General features: G+C 38.4%; 1 protein-coding gene across 1 annotated transcript; it reads right to left on the reverse strand.

Moving 5' to 3' along the window:
* Positions 1-7,531: 7,531 nt before the first annotated feature.
* Positions 7,532-14,535, reverse strand: ube2nb (ubiquitin-conjugating enzyme E2Nb). Its single transcript, XM_085137323.1, has 4 exons — positions 14,343-14,535; positions 12,368-12,614; positions 10,703-10,843; positions 7,532-9,565 (listed from the first exon to the last, which is right to left on the reverse strand). Exons 1-4 carry the CDS (start codon positions 14,370-14,372, stop codon positions 9,522-9,524), a joined length of 462 nt encoding a protein of 153 aa, XP_084993449.1. The 5' UTR covers positions 14,373-14,535; the 3' UTR covers positions 7,532-9,521.
* Between the last annotated feature and the right edge of the window lie 545 nt (positions 14,536-15,080).

Here is a 15,080-nt window from a genome sequence, read left to right on the forward strand (position 1 = left end):
TCTAAAAGTGACAAACACATTTTAATATCAGAGCTGAAATATTAACTTAAAAGGTGATTAGTTGAGAAAATGACAGAAAACATGTTTGATTATCAAATAGTTCTGCAATTTTCTTATTAGTGAAAACACCGCAGATTCTCACATTGAATATCTGGATTTTTTCTTCTATTTGGTTTTGATTTTTGTTTTTAGATATTTATTTCTGTTGAACCATTTATTGGATGGACTGAAATAGAATGCCATAAAGGCCAAGTACCTGTGGTTACCAATGTTATGCTAAAGTTATAAACATGGCAAACAATATAGCTGCTAAATTATTTGCATGTGTCTGTGCCTCACAGACACTAGCACTGCTGTAGACCATAGACTGATAATAAAACATAGATACGGCCACCAAGACATCACCCAGTGGTTTGTGGACTACTTATCAGAAACATCGAGTTGGCACTGAAACACTAGAGCAGTACAACTGCATGGTCATATGATAATAATTAGCCAGACATGAATCATACTGCATTTTTGTTGATTTTAATAAACATGGGGTCATAAATTAGAAAATTAAAATCATGTAAGGTTAAAGAATATTAGAAATTGAAGATCATGAACTCATTACCTTCACCAAAGAGGTTATGTGACCGATTCTGTTAGTCTGCCTGTTAACCAGATTACATAAAATGTTATGCAGCGAGCATGTTCCCAGACCATGGGACCGGCTCATTTTAAGAAGGGATCCAGGCTCAGGAATTTTTGAAACATAACTTCACAAATACATACTGAATTAAAATATGTAAAACTGGGAGACGTGCTCTTCTCAAGAAAATATCTAACGCATTCAGATCAAGCTACAATTCTGTATCCAGGCACTTGTTTCATTTTTTTGGCCAAGAGTTATGCATTCTTGGACTCGGAAGAATAACTCAGACGAATAAACCAGACGAGTGACAACTGGTAATTGATATTGAAGCAACAAGCCAGAACACAGGGGAATCCCTCAATGAGGGTCAGCAGCAGCTCCCAGACGATGACTAACAAAGAAAAGGGACCGGGAGCGTGGGGCATCGAAACAATATCAAATGGGTGTGTGCACCGATAGACGTATAATAGGAAGAAGAATGTTTGACATGTGGTTCAGCTCCTGATATTCACATATATTATTATATATTATTTGCAGTAGGACTTCTTCGTCTCAGATGTTGCATATTGAAGATACTTCAGCTTTATGGTTACTTTTACATCCATCTTTTATATACAGTCTATGCCGCAGTATCCCTTTTTAGTTCTTTGGTTAACATTTTACAGCTCAATCTGGAAGAAAAATCTGGATTAATCTGTACAGTAAAAATAGATTTTTAGGTTAGAAATTTAGAATATCACTCCTCTCTTCCTACAAGATGGTCAAAGGTCATAGGTCAGAATCTCGGGTATGCAGGAGCATACAGATAACTGATAAAATGCAGGCAGGTTGAACGTTTCGTCCACTGCCTGAGATTTGAGCAGTACAATGGGGACACGGAGGAGGATCAGTCTTATTGATCCTGAAAGGGTGAAACATGGAAAACCACTACAGCTCAATTTGTCAAAACAAACGTTGTGACTGCTAAAACCTCACTGTCAGCACTGTCTGGCAGGTTATCGATCAGCACTGTCACCACAAGGATGACTCCCTCTGATACAGTAACACATTATCTTTTAGCACACAGTTGTAGGTTTGTTTACCAGTCTGGGTGGAGGTTACCTTGCCCAGGCCCCATGAAGAAATTCAGTGAATGGAAGCTATTAATTATTTACATTTAGCACTGTTGAGTTGGACTACCAAGCCCCATTTGATTCTATCTATAGTCTATGAGTGGGTGTGCCTGTTTATTATCTGATGAGACAAAATTAAATGAACTGGCACAATTTCAGGGTTGAACTGTTTTGTTCCATTAACCTCAGCTCCAGCCGCAGGGATCTGTGTGTGTTGGAAATGATGAGAAGTTAAACAAGTTCAGGCTCATTTCTGAGCCATGCTCTCCTGTGCCAGTGTCCATGCTATCATAAAGGCTGGGATAAATGCTTTTACTATTAGTTAAAGTATAATGGTGTTACAGGTCACACAATATTTCACAGCCACTACTGCTAAGTCAAAGTGGCATCAATGCACTGGTATATTGGTTAAATTCAGCGCAAGGCTGTCTTACATTTTGGAGCCTCAGCAATCATTTCAAGACACACACACACACACTTCACTCTTTCTCTGCAGTAGCTGTTACAAATAGATATGTGGAAGGATGGCCTGCAACAGCCTTGTGAGTTATGGATGAAAAACCCACAGGAATAGAAAAGCAATCCGTGCCACTACCTCACACAAACACTCAAACACTCATTGCTGCAGATATGAGAACATGCACAAGCTCTTTTTTACTTGAGTCAGCCATTGAGATGATCTGTTTTATGGTGCGCTCTTTGCACCAGTACAGCTAAATGATGATACGAATGCATTTGGGTTAACAATTTCTTGAATGATGTGACAGAAAATGTGATGTACACTGTGACAAATGGTGGTTTAAAGGTAAAATTTGTTTTTATGATGCGTTGTCATAATTTAAGGAGGTCGATCTAGATTCAGAGTACATGAGCTCAGACATGAAGATGCAGCATGAGGACTGATGCTTAGGTATAAGTCTATAGTTCCTTAATACATTTTATTTTAATAAACTATTGGGACTGGAATGTACTGTAAAATTTATATTCATTGCATACAGTGGATACTGTAATATATTTTACTGTAACTGTTTAGATTACAGTGCGTAGACTTCCCAGCTGCAAGGACTTTGCCATAATTTATCCATAAAATAAATTACAGTAGCTGTTCATGTACTTTGTTAGGTACAGCCGTGCAACAGCTGATTACCACAAATGTCTAATCAACCAATCAAATGAGAGCAACTCGATGTTTTTAGGCATGCAGACATGGGCCATATGATGTGCGGAAATTCAAAGTGATCATCATCATGAAAATGAAAGGTGATTTAAGTGACTTTGAAGGTATAGAGGTTGTTGGTTCTAGACTAGTTGGATCGAATATTTCAGAAACTGCTGATCTTCTGAGATTTTCCCCCATAACCATCTCTAAGGTTTACAGAGAATAGCCTGAAAATAAGATAATATCCAGTGAGCAGCACTTCTTTGGCTGAAGATGCCTTGTTGATGCCAGTCAACAGTCAGAGGAGAATGGCCAGACTGCTTCGGCCTGAGGAAGGAAGGCAACTGTAACTCAAATAAACAACTCTCAATACATTGAAGCAAATGGGCTACAGCACATGACCATAGTGAGTACCACTACCATCAGCTAAGAATAGGAAACTTAGCTGCAATTTCCAATGAATCACCAACATTTTGATGGCAAAAGATTGGAAAAGACATCCTGGTCTGATGAGTCGTGATTTCTGTTGCAATATTTCAGTGGTAGAGCCAAAATTTTGTGTAAACAACATTGCCTTGTTTGAATGCTTCATGCTGGTGGTGGCAGTGTAATGGCATGGGGAAATCTGGGCACACCTTGGGTCTCTTAGTAACAACTGAGTGTTGTTTAAATGTCACAATGTACCCGAGTATTGTAGCTGACCATGTCCATGCCTTTAGGACCACAGGGAATCCATCATGTGATGGCTGCTTCCAGCAGGATAACACACTATGTCACAAAGCTCAAATTATCTGAAACTGGTTTATTAAACATGACGATGAGTTGACTTTACTCAAATGGCCTCCACAGTCGGATCTGGGATTTGGGAAGTGGTGGATCAGGGTATCCTAATTATGGCTGTGCAGCTGACAAATATGCAATCACGTCAATATGGATCAAAGTCAATGAGGAATGTTTCCACCACCTTTTTGAATCGATGCCATTAAGAATTCCGCCAATTCTGAAAGCAAAAGGTTTAACCAAAACAGTGTAGATATACAAGTCTACTAACTGTGGGAGAGATAATACTGACTTTTAAAGAACATATGCATTTCTAACTTGGTGGTCTCGTGTTTGTAAATGTCTAATCTGCATATCTTGTTCATGTGTGATATAAAGTAGCATTGTGTCATGTCATTACTTTGGACCCACTTATGCTAAATTATTCAGAGCAGCCCATCCTGTCCTGAAAATGAAAACCTGCTAACATGCCCAGCTGAAACGTGGGTTGATGTAAAAATGAAAAGAACCCACGAAGCTACTTCAGGTTCAAAAGGTTAAGGATTTATAAAATCCAATTATTCAAAAGTGTTTTTTAAAAAAAATGCCAAGTCCTAATTTGTATTCACAACAAGCTCCTCTAATCACTGCGTTCATTAATATTCCACTGCAGCTGTCTTGTATAACATCTCCTTTACCTAAAGCTCCTGGTTGGTTTTTGGGTACCTGCAGTGGCCGAAAGGAGGGATTCCCTTTTGGGTAGCTGACGTTTGTTTTTCACGCATGGAGGGTAACAAGAACAGTTATATAACTTCAGGAGGGTTCATGTTAGATGACTCTGACTGCAGTCTCCCTATACTTCATTTGCAGTGGGATAGAGAGGAGGCGTGGGGAATTGGGAAACAGAGGAGGGAAGATGTAGGATGAAATGGGGAAAAAAGGAAAAGGGAAGGAAGAGGAGGGGAAAAGATAGGGGCGGTGAAGAGGATAGGGAGAATTAAAGTGGAGAATGAGAGAAAGTTGGAGAAGAAGAAGAAGAAAAGTATAAAGGAGACAACATAAAGGGAAAGAAGGGAAAACTCGAGGACATGAAAGGGCAAAGAAAAAACAGGAAGGCATGCAGAAGGAGGATGAAATGCAAGTATTTACACAGTGTAGAAATATGAGGAAGAAATGGAAAAGTAAACAGAAAAAGTAAAAGAGTGGATGATTTCAAAGAAGACCAGCAAACTCACCACTTAGAAAACTGAACCATATCCTCTGAGTACTGACCGACACGGGGTTTGCGTTTCAAGTTAGCGGTGATTCCGATTACAAGCAACAGTCAAAACAGGATGTCTGCCATCACCTGTTGGTTCAACATCACCAGCATGTGACCGGAATGTTTTCACCTGCAGTCAGCAATCCCCGTGAGACATGATCCGGTGTGTCACAGGAGCAGAGCTATGTTTAGGATTTTGGCTCCATGTCCTCTAAAGCTGCAATCACTGTAGATGTAACTCAGTATTGTCACGTGCTTATATCTGTACACAGTACTTAGTGCCAGAATAATGGCCTTTTGTAGTATAGTTGTACAAACGATTGTAGCTCCAAAGTGCAAAACAACAAAACCAAAAACCAAACAAAAAACAGAAAACATGACATTTTGCACAACACAATATTAAAATACCCAACAAACATGTTTGCTGGGCTAATTTTCCCTCCCATAACAACAATTATTTGCGGCTTGGTTGGTCTTGGACTAAAAACACCATTATCTAAAGCCAAGAGCCCGCTGAAGTTTATGCTGCACTGATTTTTTAAATATTTTATCCATACATTATACTCACTACTAATTATGAGGTATCTGTGTGATGCACCTCCAGAATTTACAGATGCATCTTGCTAAGCAGACATGCTAGCATTGGCAGCTAACATAGCTTTCCATTGACAGCCCCAAAATGGCTTTGTTCGTCTTTAATAAACTCACCAGCCACTTCATTAGGTACACACATTTACCTATTCATCAACTCAAATATTTAATGAGCCAGTCACATTGTAGAAACTCCATGGCGTGTAGACATGGTCAAGACAGCCTGCTGAAGATCAAACTGAGGACTAGAATGTGGAAAAAGTAACTTTGAATGCTGTAAGGCTGCCGCTGCCAGACTGGCTTGAATGAATTTCATATTTTACTGCAAATCTTCCCGGGTTTTATCCACAAGATCATCTCTCTGGTTTACAGAAAAGGATTTAAAAAGAGAAAGGATCCGTGAGTCAAATAATCACTCCAAATCACACCAATATATTTAAAAATCTCATAAGTAGTAAAGTCTTTCAATATGCCCTATAAAGCTAGCTACAACAAACCATAAAATGTGGTTCAAGTAATACAAGGTCATATGTGAGGTGATGATTAACCATGTCTCAGAGCAGTAAACCGGAGAAAGACCCAGATTCTTAAAATCATAATCAACCAAAATTATATATATATTTATAAGAACACGTATGCTTTTGATGCCGGCATGTTTGAACTCATATGTAAATGTGAGGCATGTGACAAGTTATAATGATTAAGACTCTGAATCTGACCGCTGCAACAACAAACCCTTCCCTTTCCAGAGACAAATGCCTCTGTAACTGGTTAATGTTTTGCAGAAGCTACAGATAGCAAGAGGGGATCGTTTACTGCACATTCATTCAGAGAATGGCTACATACCCGCCTGAATGACTCACAGTTGTCATATAAACTAAGCCATGGAGTCATAAAACATTGTGAAACATTTTTCACAGGTGATGAAACATGAGGCCTTCAAGACAGGTGACTCCTGCAGGTAGTTAAGAAAACACACAAATCTTGAGGAAGAAGTCTCAGGCTCCAGGTACCTTTGCTTGTAGCGCCATCTGGTGACAATGGTGATAATATATGGCTGGCTAATACAGCCACAATAAATGATAATAATAAATTTAAAAGATTTTCTAGGCTTTATAAGATGCAATAACCTTTGGATTATGTATACAAACTCTATGCCCACCTATTTATCACAAATCAACCAATCACATGGCAGAAATTCAGTTAATTTAGACATGTAGACATAACTGCTAAAAATGCACATCAGAATGAGGAAGGTCATGTGTCCTGGTGTGAGAATTTCAGAAACCTGTTGTCTTAAACTTGGACGTTGCTCACAGGGTTTCTGACTCAGTATTTCTGGGTGTGGCCACAGCGAAAAGGTTTTGTGGATGTGCATACTCCCCCGCCCCGAGTTATGAGTAAGAGTAAAGAGTTCACTTTGTGTCACTCAGCATGGTTAAATCTGTGGTTGTCTCCCTCCGCTGGACATGAATGGCCCTACTGCTTGCAAAAAATACGAAATGTCTTAAGGATGGAGTATTTAATACGCTGTTCAAAAATTAGCACTCGGTCATCAGAGTATACCTCAAACTTAAAGGGCGTTCAGTTATGAAGCAAAAACCAGTGTGAATCAGTTTCACCTACTGTGGTCCAAAGGAAAGTGACAACATGTACAGTGGAGAGGCAAGAAAAGCCAGCTACCAGAAAGGGGATTGTTTTACAGGTGTTGGCCACAGATCATTGCTTTCCCTTAATCCTAATGAATTTTTTTCTAGTTTTGTTTTTTCTCAGTGTGCTTGTCACGTCAGATGCCATCCATGTGTGTTGTCACAAGGTTTGCTGTGTCTCCCGGCCGAAGGGCTGGTAACAAAGTTCCCACACGTGGGACTAATAAAGGTTATATTATTTTAACATGAAAGAAACTCATAAGCCGTGAGCTTGTTTTGTTTTTTTAAGAGTGTAGAATAAATCTTAGCTGTAAGCTTTCAGCTCTGGAAACATCCATCCATCCACACATTAAACAAAGACTCCTCTTACTTACTCAACTCAGTTTATTACCAGAGTGTTTGAAGAGCCATGTATGCAAATGCACTGAAATTACTGACAGAACTCTTTTTTTTTTTTTTTTAATTCATCACATGGGGAGTTGATTATTTTGTTTGAGCTCAGTATGTTGATCAATATATTTCAAAAATCCAGTGACTGTTTTTTTTTCCTTTAGATTACCATCAAGTCCCTCAGGGAAACAATAAATTAACCAGGTTTTAAGCCGTGCTCCATCTTCCAGGCTTCAGCAAATATAGCAGTTAGAGTTAATATTTCTGGACACCATCAAATCTAAGCAAAGCCTGTGATAATCCAAGAAAAAAAAAAAGAAAAGTTACAAACAGGTTTCGGTCAGTCCTCTCTCAGATGAGCCACAATGAAGCAACATGAAGGGTACAGGCAATTTAGCAGTGAGCCTTTAACGTTATTTGATCCCTTTTAAAAGGAAAGTTTCTATATTTTCTGAAGTGTTCATCAAATTGAATCACACCCTGTGGGATTATCGTACAGTGTGCGTGACATCCATTCTCTTTAGCCAATCAAAAATCCTTTTGAAGTTGAACACGTTTTATTTGTAACACCGCTCTTCCTGCTTCCACAGTGACCAAATTTACCCACGGGAACTGATTAAATGTAAAAGCAGAAAACTCTGAAAACAACCTTGTAATCAATGGCAAGAACTGCAACTTCCCCTTTAAAGAAACCACCCCCCTTCACCTCTGGCTTCTAGTTTGAACCGTCCTGTTATCAGCTTGGTTATGATACATGAAGTAACACTGAAAATAAAATCGAAAACAGGCAACAGATACAGCATGGACAGATAGTTAAAAATGAACATAAAACCAACAAGTTAACTTCCTACACTCTTAAAAAGCTGACGTCATTTTCAACACACGCTACTCTGCTATGATATTTACAGTTTCTTTCAACACTGACCATCATCTGCCTCCCTTAATGTGTTGGGAATGACTTTTTAAGGCTGTGGAAGTACTCCGCCCACCCTCCCCAAACTACACAGGTTCTGAAAACTGAGATGGGAAAAAATGAATAAAAGAAAGATTGAATCAAGTTTCTGAGACTTGTTGAAGCTTTCGGACAACAGGCTTACAACCAACCAGCAGCACTTTGATTACTGCAGGAATCCCCATTCAATGGATTCTAATCAGAACATTTCTATCATCTTGTCTACACATCTGACTCCAATGGTAAGGTGTGAATGAATACACAAACCCTGCAGGATACTAGGCACTGACTAAATTCTTTAAAACATGAGTTGTGGCTGTGAAGGAATATGTATTCCCCATTAGCAAACCCGGCACTTACATTAGGGGCAGCTTGTATAAAAGTTTGAGGAAGCATTTCCTGTGTGAAATCATTCAGATTCACCCCTGCTGTGCATTTAAACTGCTGTTTTTGCTTTTCCCCCCTTCCAATTGTTTTGGGCCCCCAAATCAAAGTTTTGGGAACCTACATTATTAATAGTTTATGTGTCATTTACTATTTCTACCGGTGCAGTGCTGAATTAACACATAAAGACATACAGATGTGTTGACAAATAATGCATGTGTTAAAAGAACGACAGCTTTAATGCATGTACACTTTGCAAACGTACCAGTATGTGCCTGGTTAAAGACAACACGTTGTATTGTGAGTTTTAAGACTGTAATGGGGAGGGTCTCATTCTCTGTCCATGCATTTAAATAGCAACACAGGGGAAAGAAAACAAACAATCAAAAAAAAAAAAAAAAAAAAAAAAAAAAAAAAGAAAAGAAAGAAAGAAAGAAAAAAGAAAAAAAGGCTAACACACATTTAACGCGTCTTAACATATGTCACCCAGAGGTCTGCTGCTCATGTCATTTCTTTCAGATAGATTTGGACTTATAATATTTTTTTTCTCTTTTTTGTGTCCGTTAAATTCAAATGACAGAATAGGAGTATATTTTGTGGATCACATTCAGACGCCTCGATTCTCTTCTTCTATACTTCACTGTTGCCTGCGTAGAGCCTGGTCCATGTTCGGGCTGGGGAGGAAACAAAACAAGAGGGTTTTGTTTGGTATGAGGGCCATCAGCTGAGTAAATAACAGTAAATAAGTAAAGTGCTGCGAGGTATACACACGAAGCGCTAATCCCAGAACAGGCAGCAAAAGCACCTGAGAGGTCACAGGACTTCCAAATACAAAATTTTAATATTTAGGCTTTTCATTTCTGTGTTGCTTGTTTTTGATGCTTTACATACTTTAAACTTTATTATGTTCAGAGTTTGGATTGTAGATAGAGGAAAACAAGATCATGTTGAGCCACGCGAAGCTGATTTCACACAAATAACTATTGATATCCTAAAACAAAACCAAAAAAAGGCTTCTGATCTCATTATGCTTTTACAGTCAAACCACAAGCAGAATATTTAAATGATGTATTGGTTTGGTTAGTCACAAAGATTTCCATGGAAACTGGCAGAGAAACCCTGTTTTTACAGCTCATTTCAGATTGCCTTTAACAACAAGTAAGAATTTGTTTCATGATTGACTGCTGCGCATACACGTATGCATTTTATTACCTCTCTTATTTAGCGGGTTTCAACTGATACCATCAAGTGAGTCACGATCGAGGAATTTCATTGTCATTGTACACTCAGAAGTGGCATATCAGCCGAGACAAACCAAACAAGTTCTTTTACTAGACTCTCCAACAAGATCATTAGGTGCAGACCTCCATAAGCATTAACTTATTTTCTTAAGCTGATAAAATATATGCTTCACAAAATGTTGGGAGAATAACAAATATATGCAGCTCTCACGTGCATCATCTGCCAAGCAAACTTGAGAACTGTTACTATCACCTGGCTTTATTTACAGTAGGTCAGCAAGCTGACCCCTCCCACAAAGTCACCAACAGGTTTGTTGTTTTGTTTTCTGGTTGCTATTCTTCTCCCCCCAGGAAATGAACCATAAAGAAAACCATCATCTCAGCGTTGGCTAATTTGCAGCTATTTGTAAAGTGGCTGGCAGTTAAGGTCAAGACCTGAGCTGTTGTTTGTTACCATCTGTCACAGCACTTCTCACACTGAAACCTGTGACCACCTGTGGCAGCAGAAATACAGTTTAACAAAACCCATCCCGAGTGATCTAATAGAAAAAAAATAAATCTTCTCCTCACCTGTCTCAATGGCTTGGCTTTCATTTTTCTTCCACTGCTCTGCAACATCATTTGCCAGTGGATCATCTGGATTGGGAGCACTTAATAATGCCTGGATAGATAGCAACACTGTACGGATCTGCAGGGCTGGAGACCACTTGTCTGTGGGAAGATCAGGAAAAAGAGGAACAGGCTGGTGGGTTTAATGGGAAAAGAAACAAATCTGATGGCAAACCTAGTGTCAACAACTTGCTAGTGGCAGAAAAGGAAAGCAGTCAATATCAGGGCTCAGCTGATCAGAAAGGCAAGGTAAAGAAAAAAAAAACATGAGGGAGTAGCAGTCCCTTAGTGCTGATCAGTTTGCTAAACAATCTCTTCTATTTTCCACATTCTCTTCTAAACATATATGCAAACACAGCTGCATGCTTTCCTGATACATTTTATATACCAATTTGCTTTCCATTACCACATAATATCAAGATAATAAAAATTAAATCCATGATTCTATCATTGTATAATAATGCTTATGTGCTCAAATAAATTATAAAAACATTTGTTTGCTCAACAGAAAATGCAGAGACTTTGGGATTGTCATCACCTACACTGCATATGATCATTAAAATAATTGAAAGAAATCAGTGAACACAAGGCACGAGAGAACTGAAACAGACTCGATTCTGCAGCAGAAATCAGTGCACGGCCTCAGGAACAACCACTGAACAAAGTTTGTCTCTGCACTCATAAAATAAAAAAGAGAAAACTCAGCTGCTTAAAGAAAAAGAATTTAGAAGCAAGCTGTCGAATGGCAGCTTGCTTCCTGTGGACCTGAATTGTGAAGTTTTATTTCATTTTTTTTTTAATCAAATACACCTCTAAAGAAGAAACACCTCGCTTGTCATCATAAAAGCTGATCCAAAACAAAGGCTTTGTCTCCAATTATTTAAAATGTGTTGCAGATATAAAACTTAAAATGAGCCTTAAAAAAGTCTGATATATTGTCTTTGCAACAATTTCACTTAAATAAAATAGTTTAATCATAATGAAATCATCACATAAAATATGGCTGTACAGTGTTCCAATCTAATGTTATCTATCCCATCCCCCCAAATCTTGATCTAGAACACATGTCATGAATTAATCTTCCTTTTTCTTACAAATACAATTTAAAAACACATATTTTGACGTTAACAATAAATCAGTTCAGTATAACATGAAAATGGTTCGTATTATTTCCACGGCCTACTGAAAGTAATCACCTAACTTCCTTCTTCTTTCAGACGATGAGTTCTTTATATAAAACTGAAGGCATACTTTTCTCTACAACAGGCTTTAACATGTCGGACGTTCACTGCCTGCTCATTGCAAAAACAGAACAATGCCAATGCAAGTAAGTGTTTTCCTAAAGCATTATTATTATCTCTCTTATTCAGTGGGTTTCCACACATTTGTACTTGGAATTGCAAGTAAATGAACCTGTGACTGCTATAAAGGCATAAAAGCCATAAGCTTTAACTGTTTGATGCTCCTCACTTTTACAAAGCAATAAGAAAAAAGCTGAAATCAAGTCCTGCAGAATGCTGTCAGAGTTGTTTCACACCAACATCAACCAGAAAAAGAAAACAGGATGTAAATATTTAAAAAAAAAAAACAATCATGTAGATTATTTTTATCTCACGGTTTTCTTACCTTTCAAAATGTCTAAACATATTCTTCCCAGTTTGTCAACATTGGGGTGATAGATTTTGGTCATGAATCGCACTTTGGGAGCTGCCATGGGATACTCTTCTGGAAGAAATAGTTCAAGTTTAAATGTGCCTCCTTCAAAGGGAGAATCTTGAGGCCCTGCAATGAACACATGGAAGTAGCGTGCATTCCCTTCATCAGGCGTAGCAGTGATCCCTGGAACAGGCTCTGCCATCAACCGCTGCGTTTCCTGAGCAAGGTCATAGTGAGAAACACAGTTGTTGACATTTTGAATTTAAAAAGGAAAAAAAAGTGTTGCATGAAGAACTGTAGGAGGGTGTCAACAACAGACTTTTAAGTGCATAATGGTTCATAATACACAATTTCACCCCGCTTAGTCACACAAATACTTTCCACTTTACCCTATATATAGACAAGAAAACATTTCCACAAGTTATTTAAAATGGAAACTAAAGGCAGTCAAGTGTTCGTGCAGTGCCTCGCACTGACAAATAATTCAGTGGCTCCAGTTTATTTTTAATCTAAAATTATTTTTGAAATTCAACCAATCATTTCCCAATACCTAAAACAAGCCTTCTCTCTCCATTGCCTCCTTAATTTCTTGTAGTCTTTTTTTCCTTCCTCACATTGTACTTCTGTTTGTGCTTTTGAGAAGTGGTTCTTATCTTTAATATGGAAATATTTTTGTGCTGAGTACAAACATTTTTAAGCAAAAAAATACAGTTGCAATAAAGAGTATATGAGCCAAAAACTGTGGTTTCAGACTGCTCTAAACAAAACTGCAGTTCAAACCTTCCATTTATGAGGGGCAGCCAATCAGAATCACATTAGCTTAAAGGGAGCTCTTCAAATAGCTTTTCTTGCCCAAACTCTGAGACATTAACAAACAAACAAATTAGCCAATAAATAATCGCTGTTTAAAGAAGCAACCAGTTATCAGATTGACTGCAGATTTTTTTTTTTTTGCTTGTCTGTCTGAATAAATTTGTCCAGATTACTTTTAGAAACTGTTTCAGTGCAATGATTGTTCCACTTTACTGGGTGTATTAACAGTGTATCTGCTAGAGTTTTACCGCAATGAACACTGTGCGAAAATGAACAAGGAGGAAGTAGAAATCTATTTAAGATTTCTGCATTCGCTTGAGCAGGTGCACCAAAACGTCTGCAATAAACAGGAAGGAAACTGATTCACTCTTAGAATAAGAAAAAACAAAAACGTTTCTTTGTTGTGAATGTAAAGCAAAATGCCATAGGTTTATAAACAGAAGCTGATTCCGGTTTTCCCACTTTGCCCACGGTCGTGTTACTGGTTGTGAAAACCTGTTAAACCTGAGGAAGAGCTGCTAGACGTAGCGGAAAAGGCTGATCGCGCCCAGGCCCGGCCCAACGAAGCTGCGGTGAGGCTAAGGGAGGAGACCGCAGCCCTGAAGGCCTTGCATTTCTGTTTTAGTTCCATATATTTGAATACTAAAACTAAACAAAAGATGACATGTTGACATGCTCGCGTAGTTGGGCTCGTACATATGTTTTGTGAGCACAAGGGCAGCGCTTCACATCAGCATCAGACATGTGTACGAATCGGCAACGCTAAAACTGCTAGCCTAGCTCACTTAGCAAATCCATTCATAGGGCGACTGGGACAAATTTCTACAATCACTCGATTCATACTGAAAATGTAAGAAAGCACTAACTTTAACATTGCAAATTAAGCGAGTTAAGAATTCCTCACGTATAAAAAATTCATCCACCGTCACAGCAGAATTCACTAAACGGAAGTGGCAAACAAAACACAGACAAGCGAGCTAGCTCGACAGGAGCTAAATGTGCTAGCCTTGCTAACGCCAGGCTACACGCGAGATGACTGCACGTCTATGTCCATATTGGCACTGAATAACCGCTATAAAATACACTCAACGGCTCATTATGATATATACATATTGTCCGATGACAGGAGTACCTTTACAATCCTACGAGGCAGACCGGCCATCTTGTGTTAGCTATTATATTTTTAGCCGTTGACTCGCCTTCTCTTCAGGTTGGATTGACTGAGCTGCTGGGGCGGGGACAGATAACTCACGCTTCCGGTGGCTTCAGATGACGTAGACAAGTATGCTGATGTCTAAAGACTTCCATGTAAAATATAAATGCTGCAATACTAAATAAATGAACAAATAAAACATATTATGAATCTGAAATTTTAGTTAAATGTTTTCAAAGGGTTCTGAATATATATATATCTTTTTAATGCTGTTATTATTATTTTAAGAAGACAAAATAAAAGGGCCATTCTACAATTGCAGGAAAATTTCTGTCACACCCCAGAATTTGAAAACAGTCTATGCACAAAATACTAAAACTTTAATTTGTTGTGTAAATCACAGCTGCTCTTGTTAAATAAGTGGTTCACACATATGGTTTAAAATACATAACAGCCTTGGAGAATTCCCCAAATCCCAATTTGTCCCATATCTTAACAGCCAAACTGGTTGTCAAGTATAAGATTTTTTTAAAAGTTATGAATCAGCTTTCTTTATTTTATGAACGACATAACAAAGAAAAAGTGACATATCAAGTCACATGCACACATCACGGGTAGACCAAAGGGCAGTCCACTTTATTATCTTTTCTGACTGGATTGCGTGTATTACCTTAACTAATGCAACCCTATTGCCATATTACCAAAGGAAGCTAAATG

This window comes from Neolamprologus multifasciatus, chromosome 17 (assembly GCF_963576455.1).
Source record: "Neolamprologus multifasciatus chromosome 17, fNeoMul1.2, whole genome shotgun sequence".
Lineage (NCBI taxonomy): Eukaryota > Metazoa > Chordata > Actinopteri > Cichliformes > Cichlidae > Neolamprologus > Neolamprologus multifasciatus.

Excerpts from the sequence above, each read along its gene's own strand:
- ube2nb (XM_085137323.1), bottom strand. The coding sequence starts at position 14,372 with ATGGCCGGTCTGCCTCGTAGGATTGTAAAG. Across the intron at positions 12,615-14,342 it reads TGCCTCGTAGGATTGTAAAG|GAAACGCAGCGGTTGATGGC; the intron begins GTACTCCTGTCA and ends GACCTTGCTCAG. Across the intron at positions 10,844-12,367 it reads ATGTTTAGACATTTTGAAAG|ACAAGTGGTCTCCAGCCCTG; the intron begins GTAAGAAAACCG and ends ATCTTCCCACAG.